Genomic DNA, 27,623 nt, shown 5'->3' on the forward strand with positions numbered 1-27,623 from the left:
CCCCCAAAGACTGCAGAGCCTGACCTCCATGCAGGAATGTCCTGCATTTCCTCCACTTTAAATACTCACCTTCCCCACATTCCCCTAGTGTCAGCTCCCTGCTTCTCCATCAGTGATTAAGCGCTGGTAGGCACAATGCATTTTTTCACTGCACCTGATTCGCTGGGCTACAGACAGCACAGTGCGTGACAGACCTTCGCTCTGTGCTGTGCTGTCTGTGGCTGAGCACGGCAAGTGCAATGACAATCGCCAACTCTGCATCACCTGTGAGGGCTCCCTGCTTCACCACTGTATTTAACTGTTTCTGCATCCTCAAGAGGCAGATACAGTTGAGAGGATAGGCCTGGACAGCTGGTTACTACGTCTGGGTCCTCGACTAAATGAATGGACACTGCAGCAGATTTACTAATCCTATACAATTGTGCTCATAAGTTTACATACCCTTGCAGATTTTATGATTTCTTAACCATTGTTCAGAGAATATGAATGATAACACAAAAACTTTTCTTTCACTCATGGTTAGAGGTTGGCTGACGCCATTTATTGTCAAAAACTGTGTTTACTCTTTTTAAATCATAATCACAACACAACTACCCAAAAGTTTACATACCCCAGTTCTTAATACCGTGTGTGGCAGGCACAGCACTATGATGTGCCTTTTGCGCTGTGGCATTAGAAGAATTTTGATATCTCTGACTTTTTAGTCTAACCAGACTGTCTATTACTCTGTAATTCCTCTAGCGCCGTTCTATGGAAACAGTAGGTTTAAAGAGCACACCAAATGCTTCAAATAACTTCTTTATTAACTTCAACTTTTCTTCATATATAACACTGTCGTCTCTGCAGCAGATAGTCCATGTACATAACACGTGTTGAAAAGATATCACAAGATGGCGGTATGCATAAGATGGTGGTTCAACTGTTCAATCTTGTCATTCAACATAAAATGGTGGATATATTTCTCTCTTGAGTATCTGTACTCTCACTTTAAGTTATTTAAGCACTTTATGATCTCTATGAGAGGTATATCTGAGATCTAACTAATAGTTCACCTGCTGAATTTAGTTGCAATTTGCAATATGCAGTTAGCAGTAACTATTTGCAGATTGATTGAGTATGGTAAGAAAAGACCGGCACTCACTGTAGCTTGAAGAAAAGGAAATCTTTATTGTCACATATAATCCGTGACGCGTTGCGACTCACATCCGGAGACTTCCTCAGACGTATAGGATATGGTACAAACAGAGATAAGCACACGGCATTTAAGTAACCCGCCAAGGCGGAAATAACATCACATTACCATGGTGACGATATTAACAAAACAATTAAACAATTAAGGTGTAGCAGGTGAAGAAAATGAAGAGAGGATCCCAGCCGCAATCAATTGCAATTCAAACAGTAAGTATTCCATAATAGCAGTGATAGGGTTAAATGAAGTTTCAAAATAATGATGCCGCTGGGATGTCTTCAAGTTTTCTAAAAGTAAAAAGAAAACAAATTATTCGATACATTGGTTTGCAACATTGGTACATGTTATTCTATACAAAAGGGTTATACAACAAAAAAAATATATATATATATCTCACGGGAACTGAAGATTCACAAAAAGCTGTGGAGGTCGTACTCGCGGTTCAAGCCCTTGGGTTCCAATGTTTGCAAAGTGTGAATCCAATAGGACTCACGCTTTTTCAACATCTTAACCCTGTCACCACCTCTACGGGGTTGCGAAACATGTTCTATTATCTGGAACCGCAGTTGCGAAATATTGTGGTTACAACGTTCAAAGTGGTGCGGTATAGGTAGAAGCAGGTTCTTTTTCCGTATGGTAGATTTATGTTTGGAAAAACTATCCTTCATGCGCATCGAGGTCTCGTCTACATATAATAAGCCACATGGGCACTTTAGTAAATAAACAATAAAATTGCTATTACAAGTGTAGAAACCCTTGATGGGAAATTGTTTTCCTGTATGTGAGTGTGAGAAAGACTCACCTTTAATCACACTGGAACAATGTATGCAGATTAAACAGGGAAAAGTGCCATTTTTTGGTGTAGATAAGGTCATTTGTCGTTGTATCTTGTGAACACTGCCAATATCAGCCCGCACCACCATATCACGTATATTTTTGTTCCGTTTATAACAAATCATCGGACGATTCTGGAATTCCTCAACTGAGGGATAAGCCGTAGATAATATATTCCAATGGTGATTAATAATTAATCTGCATTTGTGGATCCAAGGGTGGAATTTTGAAACAAAAGGGATGCGGGATTTTTTAATAGTTTTATCAACTGTAGGAAGGGCCTTATTCCTCTCCTGATTAAGTAAAGAAATGGGGTAACCGCGATGTCTAAACCTATCACTCATCTCGTTGAGGCGAGGTTCCTTGATATCAGAAACAATTCTACGGATCCTCTGAAACTGCGAGTGAGGTAATGCTTTTTTTAGAGTGGGGGGATGGTTGCTAGAATAATGTAACAGAGAATTTCTATCTGTACTCTTAATATGCAAATCAGTTACTAGCGATCCATCTTGCCCTTTTATAACTACCGTATCAAGGAAACTAATCCTGGTATGGATTGGTATGCAATTTGGATTGCAATATGGAATTTGAATTTGGATTGAGAAACTTAGTAGTTTGCAATTGAATTTGGTGGACCTGTAAGTAAATATGCATATAACTGGTTTAGTATACAGTTCTAATCACTATATTAACAGTAGGAACATTATATAACTGTTTTTAAATACCTATTTTGGCCTCTCTGCTTCTATAAAACACAGCTTTTAGTGGAGTGAATGTCTGTTCAGCTTCTCTCTCTGGTGAATAATAATTTCTAGCAGCTCTTGCTAGGGAATTTCCCACACAGGCTGTGTGTGAGGCTGGCTCTGATTGGCCAAGACTCCTGCTGTGTGTGAGGCTGGCTGTGATTGGTCTAGACTCCTGCCCAGCAACAACAGTTAACTCTATGCTTTCTATTGTTTCTGTTGTGTCATTGAGCTTACCTCACATCCATATAATGAATCTTAAAGGCATATTATCTTTTCTGCTTCTGTGAACACAATATATATAACAGTTCTATGACATCCAAACACGAAGTCACTGTAAATAACTCTGCTTTTGTCTTTAACACACAAACATAGGAACTGTATTACGGTTATTGGCAGGTATAGCTGTATAAACATATAAGCTATATTAGCAACCTAGGACAGGACTCTTTAACATCAATGACAGCTTGAAGTCTTTTGTGGTAGTTGTGGATGAGGCTCTTTATCTACTCAGATGGTAAAGCTGCCCATTCTTCCTGGCAAAAAGCCTCCAGTTCCCCTAAATTCTTGGGCCGTCTTGCATGAACTGCACGTTTGATGTCTCCCCAGAGTGGCTCAATGATATTGAGGTCTGGAGAGTGAGATGGCCACTCCAGAACCTTCACTTTATTTTACTGTAGCCAATGTCAGGTCGACTTGGCCTTGTGTTTTGGATCATTGTCATGTTGCAATGTCCAAGTAAGTCCCATGCGCAGCTTCCGGGATGATGAGTGCAAATTTTCCTCTAGTATTTGTTGATACATTACTGCATTCATATTGCCATAAATTCTGACCAAATTTCCTGTGCCTTTGTACCGTAGGTCACACCCCCCCCAAAATATCAGCGATCCACCACCATGTTTCACAGTAGGAACGGTGTACCTTTCATCATAGGCCTTGTTGACTCCTCTCCAAACTTAGCGTTTATGGTTGTGACCAAACAGTTCAATTTTAGTCTCATCACTCCAAATGATTTTGTGCCAGAAGGTTTGAGGCTTGTGTCTGTGCTGTTTGGCATATTGTAAGAGGGATACTTTGTGGCATTTGCGTAGTAATGGCTTTCTTCTAGCAACTCGACCATGCAGCCCATCTTTCTTCAAGTGCCTCCTTATTGTGCATCTTGAAACAGCCACACCACATTCCTTTCAGAGAGTCCTGAAGTTATTTGTGGGATTTTACTTGCATCCCGAACAATTTTTCTGGCAGTTGTGGCTGAAAGTTTAGTTGGTCTACCTGACCGTGGTTTGGTTTCAACAGAACCCCTACTTTTATGCTTATTAATTAGAGTTTGAACACTGCTGATTGGCATTCTCAAATCCTTAGATATTTTTTTTATATCCTTTTCCTCTTTTATAGAGTTCAACTACCTTTTCCCGCAGATCTTTTGACAATTCTTTTGCTTTCCCCATGACTTGGAATCCAAACCACATCAGTGCAGCACTGGATGAAAGATGCAAGGGTCTGTCAGGAGTCAAGAAAGTCATTGACCTTTTATACACACCCACTAATTACAAGCAAACAGATCACCTTTAATAGCCATTTTAACCCTTTGTGTCAAGTTGTGTGCATGTTATCAGGCCAAATCACCAGGGTATGTAAACTTTTGATCAGGGTCATTTGACAGGTTGTCCAGACCTGCACCAGATTTATTACAGTGGCTTAGGCTGGATGATAAACCTGGTGCAGGGATAGACACTTTTCTATGACTCTATACCAATTATAAGGAAGAGTCACAGAAAGGAATAAAAGTGGATGTCCTTTGGCCACATCCAACACTGATGACCGCTTTATTGTGAACAATGCCCAGCAGAAATGGATAATGAATGCCACACAATTCCAGGCACATTTAAGGGAGGTCAGAGGCGCCCAAGTGTCATGGCAGGCCATTCAAAACCGTTTACATCAGCGTGGTCTGGGTGCTAGATGACCTGCAAGAGTACCTGACCACAGGTTTCATCGTCTTGCATAGGCCAGGGAGCATCCACGCTGGATGAAGGAACAGTGGGCAACAGTGCTGTTCACTGATGAAAGTCGATTCACGCTGAGCAAAAACAATGGCCACCAACAATTTTGGAGACATCAAGGAGAACGCTATGCATCAGCCACTGTTGTCACCAGATGAGCCTTTGGTGGTGGTGTTACAGTGTGGGCAGGTGTGTCTAGTCAATACAGAACTGCCCTACACTTTGTGAATGGTACAGTGACAACCCCATACTACTTGAATAACACCATTTATCCAGTCATTGTGCCTCTGCATGAACAACACAGGCCTAATTTCATCTTTATGGATGGCAATGTGCCAGCTCATCGAGGTCGCATCATTAGGGAACGGCTGCTGGAGACTGGGGTACCTCAAATGGAGTGGCCTGAACTTTCTCCAGACCCGAATCCCATTAAAAACCTATGGTATCAGTTGAGTCGCCGTGTAGAATGCTTGTAACTCTTTACCCTAGAACCGTCAATGACCTGAGGGTCGCTCTACAAGAAGAGTGGGATGTCATGCCTCATCAGACAATAAGCAGGCTTGTGAACAACATGAAACGTTGTTGTCAAGCTGTAATTAATGTTCAAGGGTACATGACAAGTTATTGAGACATTGACACACTTTGTGGGGGTATACCCACCACTGTTGTTGGATTTGCTGTAGCGTGAACTTTTTAGATTTTCCATAAAGTTCGCTTGAAGGCCAAATATCTCAAACTTTTTGTGAGTAGTGTATATGTGCTCAACTTTTGTAATGAAAAAGCTAATCATTGGACACTGATAACTTCACGGATGTGAAGCCATCTTACATGTCATTATAAAGAATAATTATAATAAAAAATCTAAAGTGTCTTAGCTGTCAGTCTCAAGTATATGATAAATGTGTGGCACCAACAGTTTTTGGGACCCATTTCAATTTTGAACTTATATGACACATTGATCCATATCTCCTCGTATGCTGCCTGCATAAAATATAAAATGTTGATACATGTAATATAAAGGTTATATAATATATGGCAGCTATGGTCATAACTATTAGAATTATGCATTGTACTTTTTTATTATCTACTTTACATTAGTATGTCGGTTAAAAACTATTCACTAATTACAACACACTGCTTGTGATGTGCTGGTGCCAATACTCACAGAACCAGTCTATAATATTAAAGTCTGACTGTTAATTGAAGACTTTTCCAGTTGACTATAAATAATAGAGAAATGCTATCAATAAAAAACATTACGATCTGACTGTTAAATTGCTGACATCCATAGTGCACTAGTAAATTGTATCTAATGCAGGTAAACAAACCTATCATTTAGAGCAGGGGTGCACAACCTTTTTTGGTCTAGGGGGCCGGACTGTCACATCACTCTATTTCAAGGGGCCGAAAAAAAGAAAAAGAAAGGTTAATCAGTGCTAGTCATTGCTTTCTCATTCAGTTCTCTTCATTATCGGTAGCACATTCCTGATTACACAGAGAGATGTGCTTATGATTATCGTACATCTTTCATGCTGATAAAATATGCAAAACAGCCGACAAATAAGCGATTCCTTGTTTATCGACTGATCAGCGACACGAATTTACCGGCCATATATCATGAATGAGCATCTCTATGAAGACTTGTTCCCAGTAATTGTCCTGAATATCGTGCAGTGCATAGGAACTTAGAGATTCCCCGATAAAAAAAGATTTTTAACACGTGCCTGCAGCATGGCCCTGAGACAGAAGGTTCATACTTTCCTGCTCCCTGCCATCCCCTGTCTCCATCTTCTGGTCCCAGCAGTGTTTACATCTGGCTGGCTATGGGCATAGTCACTTGCACTGCTCCAGCCAATGACTGGCTTCAGTGGTAATGTGGCCACAAGCAGCGTTTCACTGCTGCAGTAATTTGCAGGAGAGGTGCTCCGAGAAAGAAGGATGGAGACGGCGAGAGAAGCATGAAGCAGTAAAGTATGAATCTTCTGGGTCAGGGGCCATGCTGCAGGAACTTGTTAAAAATCATTTTTACTGGGAAACCCCTTTAAGTGGCGACATTTCCTTCCTGCCTACTATTCACAAAGGGCGCTTTCCTTGACTGCAGAGGACGGAGCTCACTGATACTTACTGCCTCCTGCACCCCTAGATATACTGTGTGGCCTGCAGTAACCAGTAAGCACTTTACCTGAGGGCTCATGCACCCGGCCACAAAAGATGCAGACAGCACTCCGTGTGCTGTCGGAAACCGTTACTCCGTTCCGCAAAATGCAGAACACACGTGGCTGGTATCCATGTTTTGAGGACCGAAAAATACAGCCGGTCGTGTGTATGGGGCCCTACTAGTGGGGGACGCACTTATTGGTTAACCCTTTAATGACCAGGCCTGAAAGGGCCCTAACCCTTTCAGGACCGGAGTTTTTTTTTTTTTGCGTTTTCGTTTTCCACTCCCTGCCTTCCCAGAGCCATAACTTTTTTATTTGTCTGTTCACATAGCCGTATGAGGGCTTTGTTTTTTGCAGGACAAGTTGTACTTTCCAACGCTACCATTTAATATTGCATATGATGTAGTGGGAAGCGGTAAAAAAAAAATCCAAATTGGGGTGAAATTGCAAAAAAAAAAAGCAATTCAACCACAGTTTTATAGGTTTTTTATTTACGACGTTCGATGTGCGATAAAACTGACCAGTTACTTTTATTCTGCAGGTCAGTACAAATCCGGCGATACCTTATATGTATAGTTTTTCTTGCGTTTTGATTAAAAAGTGGGAAAAAATCTGTTTTATTTTTTTGTCGCCATATTTTGACCCCTATAACATTTTTATAATTATGTGTACAGAGCTGTATGGGGGCTCATTTTTTGTGGCACTATCTGAACTTTTCATTGATACCATTCTGGGGTGTGTATGACTTTTTGATCACTTTTTATTTAATTTTTGGTAGACCATTTAGATGCTTTTTTCCGTTTTGCTGTTTGCCATATGGGGAATATATTTTTATATTTTTATACTATGGGCTTTTTCGCACCTTGCGACACCCATGATGTATATATTTATTTAGTTCTTTAATTTTTATTTTTGGAAAAGGGGGGTGATTTGATTTTTATGTTTTTTTATTTATTTATTTTTTTAAACTTCTATTTGTTTACACTTTTTTATAGTTCACATAGGAAACTATATCAATCAATCAATCATCTGATTGCTATTATCATAGATTCCAATGCACTTGCATTGGAATTTATGATGATTTCACTACTTTCCTATGGAGCCCTATTACAGGCAAGGGCTCCATAGGAAATACTATGCAGCAGCCTCCTGTCATTCATAAAGACAGGGGCTGCTGCATACACGCTCCGGCTCCTCCGATCGCCACACGGGGGAGCCGGAGCACAACCGAAAGCGAAAGCTTTCGGTTTTCAGCGCGCTCAGATGCCATGGTCAGGATTGACCACAGCATCTGAGGGGTTAAATGTCCGCGATCGGCATTACCGCCAGCTGTGGACATTAGCCGCGGGTGTCTGCTATAAGAAGCAGGCGCCCGCAGTGGACAGAAGCAGGCGCCATCTTTAAACACACACCCGGTAACATACATGTACGTCATAGGGCGTAAAGGGGTTAATGGCCAGTCACTGTTCTGTGATTAAGGCCTCTTTCACACTTGCGTTGTCCGGATCCGGCGTGTACTCCACTTGCCGGAATTACACGCCGGATCCGGAAAAACGCAAGTGTACTGAAAGCATTTGAAGACGGATCCGTCTTCAAAATGCTTTCAGTGTTACTATGGCACCCAGGACGCTATTAAAGTCCTGGTTGCCATAGTAGTAGTGGGGAGCGGGGGAGCGGTATACTTACAGTCCGTGCGGCTCCCGGGGCGCTCCAGAATGACGTCAGAGCGCCCCATGCGCATGGATCATGTGATCCATGCGATCACGTCATCCATGCGCCTGGGGCGCCCTGACGTCACTCTGGAGCGCCCCGGGAGCCGCACGGACGGTAAGTATGCTGCTCCCCGCTCCCCACTACAGTTTACCATGGCTGCCAGGACTTTAGCGTCCCAGCAGCCATGGTAACCATTGAGAAAAAGCTAAACGTCGCATCCGGCAATGCGCCGAAACGACGTTTAGCTTAAGGCCGGATCCGGATCAATGCCTTTCAATGGGCATTCATTCCGGATCCGGCCTTGCGGCAAGTGTTCCGGATTTTTGGCCGGAGCAAAAAGCGCAGCATGCTGCGCTATTTGCTGCGGCCAAAAAACGTTCCGTTCCGGAATGGAAGACATCCTGATGCATCCTGAAGGACGGACTGTCCATTCAGAATGCATTAGGATAATCCTGATCAGTATTCTTCCGGCATAGAGCCCCGACGACGGAACTCTATGCCGGAAGACTATAACGCAGGTGTGAAAGGGCCCTTACGTGGTTCAAACACTTGTAACTTTTTTATTTGTTATACTACAAAAATAAATTTTGCAGCTTTTTATTACATGACACAGGGTTTTTTTTTTGTTTTATTATAGGGAAACTGTAAATTTTTTTACATTTAAAAGTCGTTTTTATTCAAACTATAGCTCATTATTTAAATATGCAAATTATTATAATTAGTTCCCTATATGTGTTGGATCGTTTTATTATATAATATGTATAGTTTCACATGAATGGGTTCATAATTGTAATGGTTTTGGTTGGTGTGGGCTTTTTTTATGTATTTTTATTTATTTTTTTACTTATTTTTTTATATATATTTCTACAAAAAGACCTTTGAGGGACACTGACTTTTTTATTTATAAATTTTATAATCACTTGTCCCCCAAGAAGTCATAAAAAAAAGTTTGGGCCAGTGAACAATTTTATTTTGCACTTTTTCATTTTTATTGTTCCCTTTTACTTGTATTTTATTAATTTTTTTGCTAAAATTTTCTTTTTTTTTTAAATATATTTTTGCAGCACCGTATGTCCCCCAAGAGGTCTATAAAAGACTTCTGGGGACACTGCCTTTTTTTTTTCTTTTTTTTCCTTTTATTTGTATTTTTTTTATTGTATATATTTGCCACATAATCTGTCCCCAAAAGGTCCATAAAAGACCTTTGGGGACACAGAATTTTTTTTATCATCTATCTGAACAGAAGGCAGAAGTGCTGATACACTGCTTCTGCCTTCTCCTCGGCTCCCCCACTGTCTCTGCTACAGTGCAGGAGCTGTAATCCTGCATTCGTGTGGCGCTCCTGGCAGAAATACAGTTGATCGCATGATCAGTTGTGTTTTTGCCCAGCAGGACAGGGGCCCGCAAACCCTGGCTCTGGGGGCTGCATGTGGCAGATTTTGAGTATACTTTTATCTTTACCAAATTACTTTGGATGGTGTATAGAAAAAAAACCTGCAGCGTTCAGATTGCATATTACCACATGGATATGGATTTTAAGCTGTCTGATTCTTTGCTCCCTGGGAGGTAAGCACTGCCAGAGGTGCATGGAAGATGCCCATCTCCTGATTGAAATAAACATTCATGCCAAATGGACAGTGGACAGCTATCATATGTCGAAAACCAACGTAATTATTACCAGTAAGAGGCGATACAAACTGGTTCTGCTATTTCTTTTACATTACTGCCCAATAGAAAATAATAGAAAATTTTAAAAACAGTATAACTAATTCTCCCTGAACATAGAAACCCTTGTTGCACTGTATTTAAAGGTGTTGTCCCATCTGCGCAGTTCACTAATCTTCTTAGCTGCAGCCTACTTCCTGAACCTGCTGGGGTTGTCCCACCTGCGCTGTTGTCCAACCTTCCTCAGCCACAGCACTCTGATTCTGGAATCTGCTGGGGGTAGTTACTGTACCAACAAATATGATTGATAGTACATGCACGTGGTGCTCTGTTGATATCATGATGCCACTTGCCTGTATAAGCGCACCCTCAATGCAGTTCCTAGCTGTGTCTATTATCAGCATTGTCAGCTCTTAACTCTTACAGAATCTTGACAACCATCTATGGTAAGAGAGGTTGCTCCAATATCCCAAAGTGTAATAACAAGTCTCTGAGTTCCCAGGCCCATTAGAAAAGAGTGGTGGATGGAAAAAGAGATGCTGCACATGCACAAATATGCACGTTCCCATGGTCCAAGCCACCACAGGCCAGAAAAAGGAAAAGAAGGCACAAGCCTGGCAAACACAGTATTGCAGTGGTGGCCGTAATCCCTGAGCGATTAACAAAATGAAAAAAGAATTAGGAATAGGGAGAGAAGAAGTCCATATCGACAATAGTCTTCATTTAACTTCACATCATTCTGCAGTACTGCAAGGGTTAAACCCTCCTATGGTTCATTGTGCAGCTTCTAGGCTGAGCATGTGTTGCCTGCCCTGATCTTTGGACTGTTTCTCAGATTTGCGCAACCTCTGCCTGCCCCAACCTGTTAATGACTATGAGATTTGCTTGTTCCCTTGGTGCTCCATACCAATGTCTCTGCCCTCTGTGGGTCAGCTGTCAACCACACCAGGACTAGTCCTGGAGGAAGCGGCCTGGTGTGTCCACTGCAGTGAAGTCCAGATCTCTGTATGGGGGTTAAAGGTTGAATAACAGAGGACTACTAGGATAATGCCCTTAGGTTTATCTCAAAGTAAAACCGGTTAGTTTACACAATAGTTCCACAGCCAGGGCCTGTAACAAAACCTAATGAACACAACTTATGATAATGCCACAACCCTTTTAAGGAATTCATTTTGTGAATTTCAACTACCCTCAATCAAAAGAGAGAAGAAACGTTGTCCTTTTGTCTCAGGATATGCTATGTTCTTCAGTTGTCTAAAGCTAACACTTTCCTTTCTTGTATGCAGAGTCCCAAATCATCATTTCTTACAGCAGAGAAAAGGGCCAAATTAAAAAGCAACCCAGTGAAAGTAAGGTTTGCTGAAGAAGTGATTGTAAATGGCCACACTCAGGTAAGCAGCTGCTCATCTACATAGAAATGTTTACAACTTTATACATTTGCTGCTTCTTAGTGTACATTCATATTGTGACAGATTTGTTGCAGAAATTTCAGCTGAATGGGGTCAGCAGAAAACCATACACATGCTGCAGAAATGTCTGCCCGGTGTGAACACACCTGAAAGTTATTTTCGCTTTATATATTACCATTTCTTTTGGATCCATTTATGGCTTTGACTGAAAAAGCTACAACAAAATCTGCATGTGAGATTAAAGCTCTACATTGATAATTCTCTGCCTCGCACTCTCTCAATGAAAGCATCAGTTTTACTTTAAGGGAGGAAAATAAAGTTAGAAAATACATTCTATATTGCCTTGATTGAGGTCCCGCTGGGCATGTTAAATGGTCACTAACTATCACACAACTTTCGAGTAAATCAATAGTACAGGTGCATATAGGAAACTTTGCAATATACTTATCAGAGAAAATGCCTCTTTCTTCACTTATCAGTTCCTTTACTCCCTCTCTTAAACTTACATTCTCTAAGAGGGAAAGGTGACTGTCAGCTCACTAAAGGATCAGATTACATACTGTCATAGAAGGCTAGGGAGAAGGTAGAAGGAGCAGGGCCATATTTACCACTAGGCACTAGAGGTGCAATGCCTAGGGCAGCACTTTGCAAGGGGGCAGCACAAGCTATTAATATTTAAGATTACACACAATTTTTTTTACAGCATCCTCTCCACCCTCTCCACACTTGGTCCCACTGAATTTATTTTATTTCTTTTCACTAAATTTCTTAATGAAATATAAAACAAGCAATAAACTATGTGCATTAATCATTAATTATCGCTAAAAATATTTGCAGGTATTAAAAAAAAATTGTTAAATAAATTAAAATGTATAATCCAGGTGGACATGATCTTCACTTTTTACTTTCTGATTGCAGATTTTCTTTGAATAAGATTATCATGGCGGCCATCTTGCCTGAGCTCTTCTTAAAAGCATTTAGAAAGCAGAGAAACTTGCTTTACGGCAGCCCCGTGGTCCATAGACATAATGGACAGAATTTGACCCTTTAGACCTCTATGGGAGAGTTTTCTAGGCATGCTCAGTGTCCTATGCAGAAGTCATAGTACAAGGAAAAAATAAATAAGCTTACACAATCCCCTTTTGTTAGGCTACTTTCACACTTGCGTTCGGGGCTCCGCTTGTGATTTCCGTTTGAAGGCTCTCACAAGCGTCCCCGAACTGATCCGTCCAGCCCTAATGCATTCTGAGTGGATACGGATCCGCTCAGAATGAATCAGTCTGGCACCGTTTGTCCTCCGCTCCGCTCAGCAGGCGGACACCTGAACGCTGCTTGCAGCGTTCGGGTGTCCGCCTGGCTGTGCGGAGGCAAACGGATCCGTCCAGACTTACAATGTAAGTCAATGGGGACGGATCCGTTTGAAGTTGACACAGTATGGCTCAATTTTCAAACGGATCCGTCCCCCATTGACTTTCAATGTAAAGTCAAAACGGATCCGTTTGCACTATCATGAACCAAAAAAAAATAAAAATTTTTTTTTTTTTTTTTGTTCATGGTAATGCAAACGGATCCGTTCTGAACGGAGCCACCGTCTGCATTAATATGAGCGGATGCGTTCAGAACGGATCCGATCGAACGCTAGTGTGAAAGTAGCCTTAAGGGTCCATTCACACGCATCCGCAAAACACGGACACCGGCCATGTGTGTTCTGCATTTTGCGGACCGTACATGGCCAGCACCATAATAGAAATGCCTTTTCTTGTCCGTGGCTGCGGACAAGAATATGACATGGAAAGAAACGTTAAGGATGGCTCTCCTTTTCCTGGTGATGTATTGGTGCTCCAAACTAGTGCTACACCCTGGTCACAAAATTGAGGTAAGTTAAGAGAAAAATGGATGGGCACTCTTATAAATAGAATCACATAAAATCAATAAAACATTTATTTAGACCTGGATATAATCAATAAAATATAGACTAGATACAAATGAAAGTGTGTAAAAATATAAAATACATGAATAAAACAATAAAACAATATCTAGAATGTCCTGTCGACTAGTACATTTAATGGTATGCTTTGGGATTGAGTTGGTCCGGATGGTAAATTGCGCCTTATTTTATTGATTATATCCAGGTCTAAATAAATGTTTTATTGATTCTATGTGATTCCATTTATAAGCATTCCCATCCATTTTTCTCTTAAGAATAGGACATGTTCTATTTTTTTGGCAGGGCCACGGAACAGTGTGCTGTCCGCATGTTTTGCAGTCCCATTGAAAATTGCAGAACGGATGTTGACACATTTTGCGGACGTGTGAATGGACCCTAATGGTGGATCCTATGTTACCTTGATGTAGCTGTGATGCTGCCTGTAAGGATAAGCAGATCACTCCAGCAAAGTGATCTGTACAGAGCAAGAAGTGACACTTATTATTAGGCGTAGTGGCCAGTGCAAAAACTGCAGGATAATATGTTTTTTAAAATATAGATAGTTACATGGAAAATAAAAAATAACATCTCCAAAAATTCTTTAAAAATATGTTTAACATAAATGCATGCTTTAAACAATAGGTCACTTTCTAATGACGCATTTCCTTCAAGGCTCTATTATAATGCACGAGGTTCCGGCAGTGCGAGGGTCGATGGATGATAACGCATCCATCGGTACTCATTTGCATTGTCCTATTACACAGACTGATGCAAACTGAATGTGGAAGAAACTATCGCTACTGCAGTCGTTGTGCCCTCGTTCAGTTCTGCTGCTTATTGGCAGCACATCCTAATAATTGGGCATCTTTCATCCTTATTAAAAGATGATGAACAAGCAGATTTTCTGCTTGATTATACAAGCCAATTATCGGGAACAAGCGTTGCTACAAATGCTAGTTCCTGATAATTGGCCAAAAAAATCATGTGGTCTAATAGGGTCCTTACTGTGGCACAGAGGGTCTACCCACCCTTTTAGGCATCAAGTTGCACAGGCGGTGTGTCTGCCCATAAAACATACTGATAGGTAATTGTTGTGCTCAGAAACTGTCCCTAGTTTGTCCAGCCCGACTGGAAACCAGTGTATGATGACCATATCTGTAGAGCAGAGTATGTTGCTAATAATATACACTCACCTAAAGAATTATTAGGAACACCTGTTCTATTTCTCATTAATGCCATTATCTAGTCAACCAATCACATGGCAGTTGCTTCAATGCATGTAGGGTTGTGGTCCTGGTCAAGACAATCTCCTGAACCCCAAACTGAATGTCAGAATGGGAAAGAAAGGTGATTTAAGCAATTTTGAGCGTGGCATGGTTGTTGGTGCCAGACGGGCCGGTCTGAGTATTTCACAATCTGCTCAGTTACTGGGATTTTCATGCACAACCATTTCTAGGGTTTACAAAGAATGGTGTGAAAAGGGAAAAACATCCAGAATGCGGCAGTCCTGTGGGCGAAAATGCCTTGTTGATGCTAGAGGTCAGAGGAGAATGGGCCGACTGATTCAAGCTGATAGAAGAGCAACGTTGACTGAAATAACCACTCGTTACAACCGAGGTATGCAGCAAAGCATTTGTGAAGCCACAACACGCACAACCTAGAGGCGGATGGGCTACAACAGCAGAAGACCCCACTGGGTACCACTCATCTCCACTACAAATAGGAAAAAGAGGCTACAATTTGCACGAGCTCACCAAAACTGGACTATTGAAGACTGGAAAAATGTTGCCTGGTCTGATGAGTCTCGATTTCTGTTGAGACATTCAAATGGTAGAGTCCGAATTTGGCGTAAACAGAATGAGAACATGTATCCATCATGCCTTGTTACCACTGTGCAGGCTGGTGGTGGTGGTGTAATGGTGTGGGGGATGTTTTCTGGGCACACTTTAGGCCCCTTAGTGCCAATTGGCCATCGTTTAAGTGCCACGGGCTACCTGAGCATTGTTTCTGACCATGTCCATCCCTTCATGACCACCATGTACCCATCCTCTGATGGCTACTTCCAGCAGGCTAATGCACCATGTCACAAAGCTTGAATCATTTCAAATTGGTTTCTTGAACATGACAATGAGTTCACTGTACTAAAATGGCCCCCACAGTCACCAGATCTCAACCCAATAGAGCATCTTTGGGATGTGGTGGAACGGGAGCTTTGTGCCCTGGATGTGCATCCCTCAAATCTCCATCAACTGCAAGATGCTATCCTATCAATATGGGCCAACATTTCTAAAGAATGCTATCAGCACCTTGTTGAATCAATGCCACGTAGAATTAAGGCAGTTCTTAAGGCAAAAGGGGGTCCAACACCGTATTAGTATGGTGTTCCTAATAATTCTTTAGGTGAGTGTAAGTAAAATGGCTGCTACTATTTGTAGGTAACATTATTATTAAGTCTAAAAAGCTTTCTGTGCAAATCTTCCCATAAATATTCTCTAAAATCTCATTAGCTAAATCAGTAAATGGGTTTAATTGAATGGTAAATCTGTCTATAAAATTGGTTTCTTTTTCCTGCATGATTTGTTTGAAATCCACACATCTCTCAGAAATAATACGGACCTCTCCTCTTATCCATTTGCTGCCCATTTGCTATTGTGTAAGTTAAAGGAAACTGAATTTCCTGCTATCACATTCTGTACATCAGACATAATCTGATTTAATGACATACCAGCTTCTCAGAGGAATTTTCTAAGTATTTATGTCAAGAAATATGAGTCCATCTCTTGTATGTTTTTTAACATGCTGATCTTTTATTCAGGGGAATTCTCTTCTGTTTATGCCTAATGTCCTTAAGGTCTACTTGGAAAATGGTCAGACAAAGGCTTTTAAATTTGAGAAGACAACAACTGTTAAGGTAGACATAGATTTATATATCATGTAAAACTGTATTCTACATCTTTACATTTATTATGTTTGGTTGCTGATAGTTTATTTACATTTGAATGATGCTGAGCAGTAAAACCAGATATAGTCCATGAACAGAGTGGCACTGTTTCTGGAGAAATAAGCAGATCCTTTATGGACCACAACAATTCTTTTTTTTTCTCAAAACTTTATATGACTCGATAGGTCTCCTTGGAGCCCTAGTCAATTAAGGGTGATCGCCACACATTCAGCTTTTTGTTATGCAATTGTTGAAGCCAGAACCAGAAGTGGATTCAAACCAAGAGAAGTAATATTTGTTCCCAACACTATCTCTCATTTTATGATCCACATCTGATTTTGGCTTCAAAAACTGCATAAAAGCCTGAATGAGTGACAGCACCTTAAATGCATTATTCACACAATCAGTGTTTAGTCAGTGATTTCCATCAGTAATTTTGAGACAAAACCAGGTGCAGATCTTTCGATTATACCTTATGTCTGTGTAGCCTCCACTCCTGGTTTTGGCTCACAAAAACTGATGGAAATCACTGACCAAAACACTGATGCATGAATAGGGCTTTAGACATTAGTAATTGAAAGAATGACTCTAAATAATGTGGAGGTTTGGTATAAGTGCAAGGGTTGCAACTACCGAATAGTTTTGTTGAAGCCTACAATCATGGCTTATACATTATGTTTGCTAATTTCAGGACATCCTCATGACCCTTAAGGAGAAGCTTTCAATAAATGTAATTGAGCACTTTGCACTAGCGCTAGAAGAGCAATATAACATCTCAAAGCTTTACCTTCTTCATGAAGATGAACTTATAGAACAGGTAAGCTCTGTGAATTCGTAGAAGAACCTAGAATATTGTACAATGTATTGTTTCACTCACAATACCGTGTGTAGATTGTACGATATTGCTTGAGAAATCTGTCACCAGGTCAAAACTTTTTCAACTGCTTTCTTGACAATGTTAGCATTTGTTGCATTTCTCTTACGTACCAAAGTGGTCTTGCCTGGTAAAAGGCTACAGAATGAACAAAGAAAATGTTTGTTTTTCTATGTCATAGAATGCAACAGTTTTGTGACTCGTGTGGTCTGTGTGATCATATCATGATTATTGCAGAGGTTTATGCAAAATCTTGCAGGAGTTATGCACAAATAAATAATTGTAAAGTGTGACTACATCCTGATATTTTGGTAGATACAGTTAGACACCTATTTGCTACTGTTGCAAGATGTTAGAATGCTTAGGCTAGTTTCACACTAGCGCTTTTAGATCCAGCAGGTTGTTCTCTGCTGGATCTCTCTGCATTCAGGTATTGCCGGAAGCTATTGTGTTGCCATTTTGGCCCCATTAACTATAATGGGGACTGGCGGAGATCTGGCCGCAACTCAGCAAACATGCCAATAGTCGGGCGGATGAAAACCGATGCACGTAGCAGGCCGGCAGGTATGAGGTAGCGTCCAGCAGGCTGCTCTAAAGCATTATGTTTGTTATTTTACATATTGTAATTGATGTATTTTGCATTGTATAAATTATTTGTTTGTTTTCTATTGTTAATTATACCAGGTATAGTGTTTCTTTGAAAAGGCTGTAATCTACATTTATGTTTCCACTAAAAAAAGGATAATGCAGTAGTGTAAAAGATCTTGCCAAGTCTCCTTGCCCATTCTCTGCCCTCAGTTTTCTGCTTCACTCAAAAGATTGCTTGTAAGGGCTCATGCACACGAACATATTTTTGAGCCGCATCCGATCCACATTTTTGCAAGTCGGATGTGGACCCATTCACTTCAATGGGGCCGCAAAAAAGGCGGACAGAACATGTGTGTGCTGTCTGCATCCGTATGTCCGTTCCGTGGACCTGCAAAAAAATAAAACATGTCCTATTCTTGTCTGTTTTAAGGACAAGGGTAGGACAGTTCTGTAGAGGGCAAAGTGTTACGTTCTGCATAATGCAGAACACATACGGCTGGTATCCGTGTTCTGTGGATCTGGAATTTGCAGACCGCAAAAGCAGAAACAGCCGTGTGCACAAGCCCTTAGGCAGTGTGTCCCAGCAACCGTCAGACATTGCTCAACTGTTCAGCTTAAAGGATAACTGTCACACTTAGACCCTAATTTAAATTTTCATATATGTAGTTACTAATAACATGATATTCCAGAATCAGTTACTATTAGACTGACTCACCCCATATTTGATAAGATTCAGCCCATAGCATCCAGTCTGCATAAAACTGCAATTTCACTATTCAGTTAAGATGGCCGCCACTGCCCTCACCCTGAGGCTAATCCCGCCTCCCCTCACTAGCCAGTAACAATAGCCCCCCCAAAAGTGTCAGTAACCAGAGCCCCCCCCCCTAAAGGGTTAATCTCCTGCAGCACAAAGGGGTCCTCTTACCACATGTTGCTTTCATTTATACACTGAGCAGATGGCAGATCTCCCTTCCCTGCTCTGCGCTGCTTCAACTCTGCCTTCTCCAGCTCTGCTGAGTGAGGGAGCATCTGCCAAGCGCAGGGACAGGGAGAAGTGCACACAGCCCAGGCACTGTTATCAGCTGCTGGGGAGGACCTGGCTTTAATCATTCACTTACAGTCCCTGGCTGTCTGTAATCTGACCTTGCAGGCTGCGTGCTTCTGCGTCCTCTGTCCTTCAACACATAGACGGACCATGCCTAGAAACCTTATTTTAGGCACAGGTAAAAGTAGGCAGTACAGGGAACAAAACTGTGGAATTAAGGGGTAATTGAATACACAGTGGAAAGTTGAAATAGGGCCACCAAGGAGATATTAATCACCACAATCCAATACTCCAAAAAAAAAAAAAGATGACAGTTATACTTTAAAGCCTAAGGATAAGTTCACATTGCAAAATCTGCAGCAAATCTGTTGCAGATCAGTAGCAAATTTCTAGCTGAAAACAAATTGTTTTTGGTGTCAGATTTCTAATTTGGTGGAGGTTTTAGAGGAGTTTTACAAGAGTACTAGAAGAGTGTTTGGTTGAGGTTTCTTTATTTCCCCATTGACTTCTATGAAATCCACAATCAAATCTGCTTCTAAGAATTACAGTAACATATCGCTTCTCAAGCGTTTTTCAAATCATCTACCGAAAAAGGGAGTTTTTAAAATTAAAGTCAATGAAGAAACTGTTAGAGAGTTTTGAATGTAGCTTTAGTAGCGTAAAACAATCCATTATCAATCTGAGAAAGGATCTAGGAAGCTCCAAAACTCACAGACGCAGATTTACCTAGAATTTGTCTAAAAAGTGGTAACAATTGGTGTAACTAAGGTTTCCACAATTTTTTTCCGACTCGCTTTGAAATGGATTCGGGCTTAGCGGGAAGGGGCGGGGATTTTTGAAACAGGGGCAGGGTCTAAGTTGTGAGATTTTGAGCCAAGATTGTGCTACAATTCTGCTGTAAAATTCTGTCTAAAACTAAGCTAATTAATTGGTCGTGAAAAGTTAGATAAAGAGTTCACACCATCTATGGGTTTAGTAATAGGTCCCATTATATTTTAATTATATATTTTCTTTTATTACAAAATCTAAATAATACACACCGTGTCAAAGTAATAGAGGAAAAAAACTGTAAAACCCCCCACCCAACACGCAGAAACCACTCAATGTAGGGGGGGGGGATAGAGGGAAAGGAGAGGAAAAGAGAAAAAAAAATAGAGAAAATATCACCCTATGAAGCAAAGAGACCTTATGGATCATCATCTGTCAGCGTCTCTATCCATGCACTCCAAGAAGCATAACAATTTTTAATACACGCTTAGTGCAATTGTCTGTATTATGTATGTATACCCCTTACCGTGAATGAATGAATGACGCTTTAATAATAAATAATAATAATACACACTCATTGTATATAGACCCACTTCACATTAATAACCATGTAATGTAGTAATGTTTCCTATGCAATTAAAGTAGGAGGTTTTTTTCACCATCCAAAATCTTAGAATCAAAATCTTAGGGCCCTCGCTATGGCCCTCAACAGAGTTTGCCAAGAGAGATAAGTCCCCCAGAAGGCAGAGGGCAGGGAACATGTGTCTTAAATGCAGCACTCTAGGCACCTGAAGTTTCAGGCATCCCCAAAAATTTATGGGTCATACTGTATAAAGTTAGATAAAAGAGTTTGTCATCCATGGGTTTATTAAAGCCTCTTTCACATGAGAGTGACGGATTGGCTCAGGATGCATTCAGGGTGCGTTCAGGGAAACTCGCACCATTTTGCAAGCAAGCTCAGTCAGTTTTGTCTGCATTTACGTTCAGTGTTTTGTTTTCCTCCGAGTGGGTGCGATCAGTTTTGATGCGTTTTTCACATGCGTAAAAAAAAATAATGATTTACAAACAACATTTCCTAGCAACCATTAGAAAAAAATGCATTGCACCCGGACTGCATCCAGATTACATCTGAATGCAATGCGTTTTTCACTGAAGCCCCATATAGAACATGCTGCACAAATAGACATTTCTGTTTATATTATTTACGAAATATATGCTACGATATGACTTGCTATGTTTTGCCTAGATATTTTTTTAAGTAGCCTTAAATTTTACATGGTGATGCTTCTCTATAGTAGTTGTAATTATACATACCAAAAATAATAGTAAAAACCTTGACATTTGTCTATCTATTGTCTATCCAGAGCATTTCACTTTCATTTAACAGTTATTGACTATTATGAGCTCCTCCTGCTGGCCAGAACAGTAGCAAGTTGTGCCTGCCTGGCGGGAACACACATAAAAAAAAAATTATAATAATAAATATATAGCTCAGCCCTCTGTTGGCAACTGTGAATAAGTACAATATATGTTAGAGGGCAGATAAGCTAAAACTGTCGGGTCTGGCGTTCCCTACATTGCGTCTCTTACATAAGACTTGGTGGAAAGTGAGGGACATGCACGGCATCAAAAGTGTCACGCAGTATACTTCTATATGGGACACTCCGTGGTTGCCTCATTTGGGCTCTTTGCAGGGAATGGGGGGTTGGCGCAACAGGGGCATTATTAGAGTCCACCAATTTATTGATAATACTGGTCTCAAATCTTATGAGCAACTTCAGACGGAAACTGTATTACCGTCCTCCGATTTTTATAGGTATTTGCAGCTGCCTTCCGGGTTGACCATGACGGCGGTATGTTGAACACGGTACTTCAAAACAAGATTATTGCGCTTATGGAGAAGAGGGATTCCTTCTCTGGAGTTATCTCTCTGCTCTATCAGACCCTGCTGGACCTATTTCTACAAGACCATCCGGTGAATAGTAGAATAAAATGGGAAGCGGAGATGGGGCTGTTAGAGGAAACTCAGTGGCAGGAGATATTGGAGAGGATTCCGCAGCTCTCTCTCAGCGAGGCCCACAGGCTGTCGCACCTATATCTAATTCATAGGGTTTATAGAACTCCTCAGTTTCTGTTTAATATTGGACTCCGGTTGGATTCTAAATGCCCGCGATGTGGGGAGGAAGATGCGGGTATGTTACACATGCTGTGGTCATGCTCGGCACTGGAGGGTTTTTGGCGCACGGTGCTGCATCTCATTGATTCTCTGTATGAAGTTACACTGGACCCCATTTGTCTGTATATTGGGATATGTGGAGGACTTGCCAATCACTGAGCCCAGGAAGATAGCAGGGGCCAGAATGTTGTATATGGCTCGTAAGCTGATTGCTCAACATTGGCTGGATGAGGGTAATCCTAGTAAAACTGAATTTATAGCCAAGATTAATTGGTTACTTAATTTTGAACGAGCGGTTTATAGGATGAGGGGTGCTATGGCCAAATTTGAAAAGCTCTGTACTCCTTGGATTGATGCAACGAGGCTGGCGTCCAGGGAACTTCAGAGATACCGTCTGGGATTAGTGTGAGGGTACTATTGCTTGCTGTGCATATCTGGGTCCGTGGTTGGCGATTTCTTGCAGGATATATGGAATGTTTCTACGATATGTAATGTAATGTGGGGAAGTTCTGGCTGGTAAAAAATGTATATTCCTTTATAAGATCGCAGTTCTGCTATCATTGTTCTGTGGGGAATGCTGTAGGGAAAGGGCATGTGCCTTTGTAATTATTATGCGGTTGTGATGGTGTAGCCGAATGTTGGAAGTTATGGAAGATGGAGGGCATCATAATGATGGTTTGTGGGGGGAGGGCATGAGGGTGTTGGGGACTTATGTTTGCATTATTCAAATGCTAATAAATGCTATATTACTTCATATTAAAAAAAAAAGTACATTATATAATATATGTGCACGCTAGAAAAGGTAAAATAAAATAAACAATGATGGAAAACATTAAAGCAGACCACTTGTTGAAAAATGTTGTGGTATATAAGTTTGTGATATATACCGGTATACTGTATTGTATTTTTTAAATGTGCCCATTTCTGTATAGGGAGAAGCCTATCAAATACAATGAGATGTAACCATTTTACATGTCTATGTATTGTATCATTCCAATCTTTGTGGGTAGGTTCATGTATATATATATATATATATATATATATCAAGTGTATGTTATCTCCCAGAGGTAAGGCAGTATGAGACAGCAAGGACTATATGTCTAAATCAAGTGTATATTATCTCAGCATACCCTTGCATATATTTCTTGCAAAAGGATAACCTTTGGGAACTATCTTCCTTTTCCTAGTGCTGGATTTTATAGGAAATATAAAAAATGAGCACAAAATATGCCCATTCAAATGAGCCATAACAATGCTGATATATGCGACTCATGGCCTCTGGAAAATGCAGCTGCAGCCCCTCTTGCAATGTAATGGCCATCACTTGTGGCCACTTTTGGAAATCAAATCTTGGGCTCAGAAAACACAAGAAACAGGTGATCTCTAAGATATATTAATGATATATCTGCCTTATAGGTGGTGCAGAAGAAAGAATCTCATGACTATAGATGTCTCTTCAGAGTTTGCTTTGTACCCAAAGATCCACTTGATCTCCTTCAGGAGGATCCAGTTGCCTTTGAGTATCTCTACTTACAGGTGAGTGTGTGCAACTTTAAACATATTAGTGTAAGGGTATGTTCACATGTTTTCTGTTCACACTGCATACACAAATGTATTCATAGGTTACCAATTACCAGATGGAGGTAAAAAAAAGTGTCCCTGTGACCTCCATCAAGCTGATATACATTGGCACACTTTTTTTTTAACTGTACGGTACTCGAATAGCACAGTAGTCTGTGAATGCCAATTTGTGGGCCATCACAAAACAAATATTTTGTGCATATCCATTTTTTTACCATTGGTGTCAACAGCTACACAGTGCCATACATCAGAGCCAACAGAAGTATATGTTAGAAAATACTGTTGACATACAGTACAGACCAAAAGTTTGGACACACCTTCTCATTCAAAGAGTTTCCTTTATTTTCATGACTATGAAAATTGTAGATTCACACTGAAGGCATCAAAACTATGAATTAACACATGTGGAATTATATACATAACAAAAAAGTGTGAAACAACTGAAAATATGTCATATTCTAGGTTCTTCAAAGTAGCCACCTTTTGCTTTGATTACTGCTTTGCACACTCTTGGCATTCTCTTGATGAGCTTCAATGAGGTAGTCACCTGAAATGGTTTTCACTTCACAGGTGTGCCCTGTCAGGTTTAATAAGTGGGATTTCTTGCCTTATAAATGGGGTTGGGACCATCGGTTGCGTTGTGGAGAAGTCAGGTGGATACACAGCTGATAGTCCTACTGAATAGACTGTTAGAATTTGTATTATGGCAAGAAAAAAGCAGCTAAGTATAGAAAAACGAGTGGCCATCATTACTTTAAGAAATGAAGGTCAGTCAGTCCGAAAGCGAACCACAAGGAATATAATATATGCAGCCTGAAGGGAAGGAGGTCAGACATTAAAAGGAACCTGTTAGCTGCCCTATGCTGTTCTGACTGAGTGCAGGATAGTGTACTTCCAGACCTGCCGATTTCAGTGGTCTGTCGCTCCTGGGATGAATGCCTTCAGTACTTTTAGAGTACTGACCTGCTGAAGCCTGCTTTATGCCTGTGCTGAGAGAAAGATGAGTCCGATGTCCCACAATGCCCCCACTTTTTTTCCTCCTCTGGATGATGGAGTCAGGACAGTTTTTTTCCTTTTGTGCATAGGAAAAAAAACTGTCAATCATCATCCAGAGGCATGGGATGTTGGACTTATCTAGGCTTTGGTGGGTCAGTACTCTAAAAGTACTGAAGGCTATCACAATGGAATCAGTGGGTCTGTCACTACACTATGCTGCCCTCAGTGAGAGCAGCATAGAACAGCTGACAGGTTCCTTTTAAAAGTCTCAGTTCTTTTACAGTACATGCTAACTGAGATCTTTATAAGAAAAATGCTACTGATGGACTTTGGGCCTTATATATCATGGATGACTGCTGGATTGTTCTCGGAACGCCTTCCCTTCAAGATAGAAGGTATGTTTCCCTGCTAAGGCGCAGCAAGGAGATTTTCTATAATTTACCACATGTGATGACGTCATCTGAGTACAGTTTTAAAACCAAAATACACTACACGGACAAATGTATTGGAACACACCTCTTTAGGTGGCAGTACACATTATACAGAAGTTGGTTGCTTGACAGCCTTTCCCATTTTTGACCATATTAGCTGTTACAGTTGTTAAAACTGGCCATAGTTCATTGAAACCAGGCGATGGGCGAAAGATCTGGAAATGTAATAACCAAGAAAAAGTGTAACCATGGCACTCAATAGTCCATAAAATGTATATTCTTTAATTCTTAAAAAAATCTCAGCATAGGGAGGTGGATACAAACATAGCTCTGGACAACAGACTGTTTTGCGCTATATGCACTTCCTCCTGGCATGTATAGTGTGAAGCAGTCTGTTGTTCTGAGTTATTTCTGTGTTCACCTCGCTATGCCGAGATTTTTTTTAAGAATGAAATAAAGGATATACATTTTATAGACTGGTGAGTGCCGTGGTTACCTTTTTTCTTGGCTGTTATATGTGAATTGCTTGCTATTTTACCGCTGAACATTGGAATTCAAACTGGAAAATCTGAATGGACCGGGTGATATAAGCTGTGCCGGTGTGAATCTATTTTCTACTTTCTGGAAATGTTCTTTCAAAGAGTCCACAAACGATTTTTCATTGAATGAAAGACCCTTTTCTCCAACTATTGGACAAAAATGTTAATGTCGGCTAAAACAATTGTTTGTGTGATTAGGACAGGTTTTGTGTGTAATAATAGGACAGCTGCTATTTTATTTCTCCTGATGATTGCACCCTAGAAAAAATAAGCCATTACAACTAATAAAAAGGTATTTGGGAATATATTTATAATAAAGTAATATTTAGGTATTTTCATATTCTTAATTCCCTTTAATGTAATGTTTTTTCCTGGAGAAGATACTAGTATTTTGCTTCCAGCACTATATAATGATATCTATAAAGATGACCTGTCATGCAGATTAGGTAGTAAGGCAACATTCTCCTTAAAGTGGGCTTCTCAGCTAGTAAAGAAAAGTAATATTTTCTGGGGTGAATTACATGTATAAGAATTTGGGCTGGTTATTAACCTTGCAGTGCCCAAATAAGACTCAGTGAACACTGTGTCTGATGTCCTATGTTTAAAGTATATGCCCGAAAAAGTTCCTTGCTTATACCATAAACATATTTTGCCCAACAGAGGCAAAATGATTGTCCATTTAGCTTCGGTCAGGACATTGTGCATTGGCATGCCTTTCTCAACTGTATAGGAAAGCGGAGCAGACTGTGCTTTCCTGGACGGAGGGCCACCCACAAAAAAAAGTATACCATGCTGGGACGCTATGAACGATGTATGCCACTGTACACTTATACCCCGACTTATACTGCTGACAATAAGATCACATGCAGTGTGCACTGAGCCCACTTCCATTAACCTATACAGTAGTTCAGAGGGCCTTCAACTTTCTATATTTCTAATATCCACATTGAAAAGTAAGCTATATCTATATATGTGTCTCCGACTCACCTGTCCCTTACCATCACAGAGCTGCAGTGATGTACTTCAGGAGAGATTTGCGGTTGAGACGAAGTGCAGCGTTGCATTACGTTTGGCTGCTTTGCACATCCAGGAACGTATTCATTCTTGTGGACAATCACAGAAGATAACATTCAAATATATTGAGTAAGTGATATGGATTTAAGTTGTCAGCCACACATGTTCATATAGAAATCAAAGCTTTTAAAGAAACATAAATAATACATACTTATATTTGCATATACTGTATGAGGACATGACAATTGTATATACTTTTATTTGTTATTATAATTTACTCTTTGTGTCCAAGAGGAATCGGCTCCTCCAGGCATTAAACAGAAAATCTATTGCTTTCGGTGGGAACTGTAATTTTGCCTGTGCAAGGAATCAGTAATCTTACTGCCATTTTGCTCCACAGATTACATTTTGTAGATGGGTATCCAAGCAGTGAAACACCCTGTGATCATCCTATTGTCTATTTAACTAATAGGGATTGTCTATAAGTGTTATAGTGTATAACCCCTTTAAAGGCTTTGTCCAACTTTGGGGACAATGTTTTTTTCATTGCAATTTTAGTCATTTTGGGCAAAAACCATTTTTAATCGGTCTTTATTAAAACATTTCAGTAGTGCTATCACTTTAAGTGTATCATCAGACTGTCTTGCTTTCTGTTTTACAGTGAATCCATCAGAGACTGCCCTGATGGCTGCATGTGTAGTCCTTATCTCTGAACTCCTGACTCTCATTTAAGTCATATTCTTATCAGAGATCCCCTTACACCTGGTACTCTGTCAATGGAAATATCACTGATTTCACTATTTGTTCTTTCTTTCCACTAGAAAAGACTGGGGAATAGATAACTTTTTATCCCCAACTTTACTTCGGAACATGAGAGGGAAGGACATAAAGAAAGCAATCGGCTTTCACATGAAGAGGAACCAATGCATTCTCGAACCAAGACAAAAGGTGACCAGGAATATTTGTCATGTGTAACAGTTGGGTGCATACTGCCTACCTTTAATAAGTGGTATAGTTTAAAGCTAATG

At 40.5% G+C, this 27,623-nt stretch overlaps 1 protein-coding gene across 3 annotated transcripts in view; it reads left to right on the forward strand.

Annotated features, from left to right (window-relative positions):
- FRMPD1 (FERM and PDZ domain containing 1) overlaps positions 1-27,623 on the forward strand; it is a 194,352-nt gene that overhangs the window by 149,716 nt on the left and 17,013 nt on the right. For all 3 annotated transcript variants that reach the window (XM_044270938.1, XM_044270929.1, XM_044270948.1), the window contains 6 exons: positions 11,593-11,697; positions 16,458-16,553; positions 17,275-17,400; positions 23,451-23,570; positions 26,588-26,724; positions 27,417-27,543. In XM_044270938.1, coding sequence (XP_044126873.1) covers positions 11,593-11,697; positions 16,458-16,553; positions 17,275-17,400; positions 23,451-23,570; positions 26,588-26,724; positions 27,417-27,543 — 711 coding nt within the window. The remainder of the gene's footprint in view (positions 1-11,592; positions 11,698-16,457; positions 16,554-17,274; positions 17,401-23,450; positions 23,571-26,587; positions 26,725-27,416; positions 27,544-27,623) is intronic.

This window comes from Bufo gargarizans, chromosome 1 (assembly GCF_014858855.1).
Source record: "Bufo gargarizans isolate SCDJY-AF-19 chromosome 1, ASM1485885v1, whole genome shotgun sequence".
Lineage (NCBI taxonomy): Eukaryota > Metazoa > Chordata > Amphibia > Anura > Bufonidae > Bufo > Bufo gargarizans.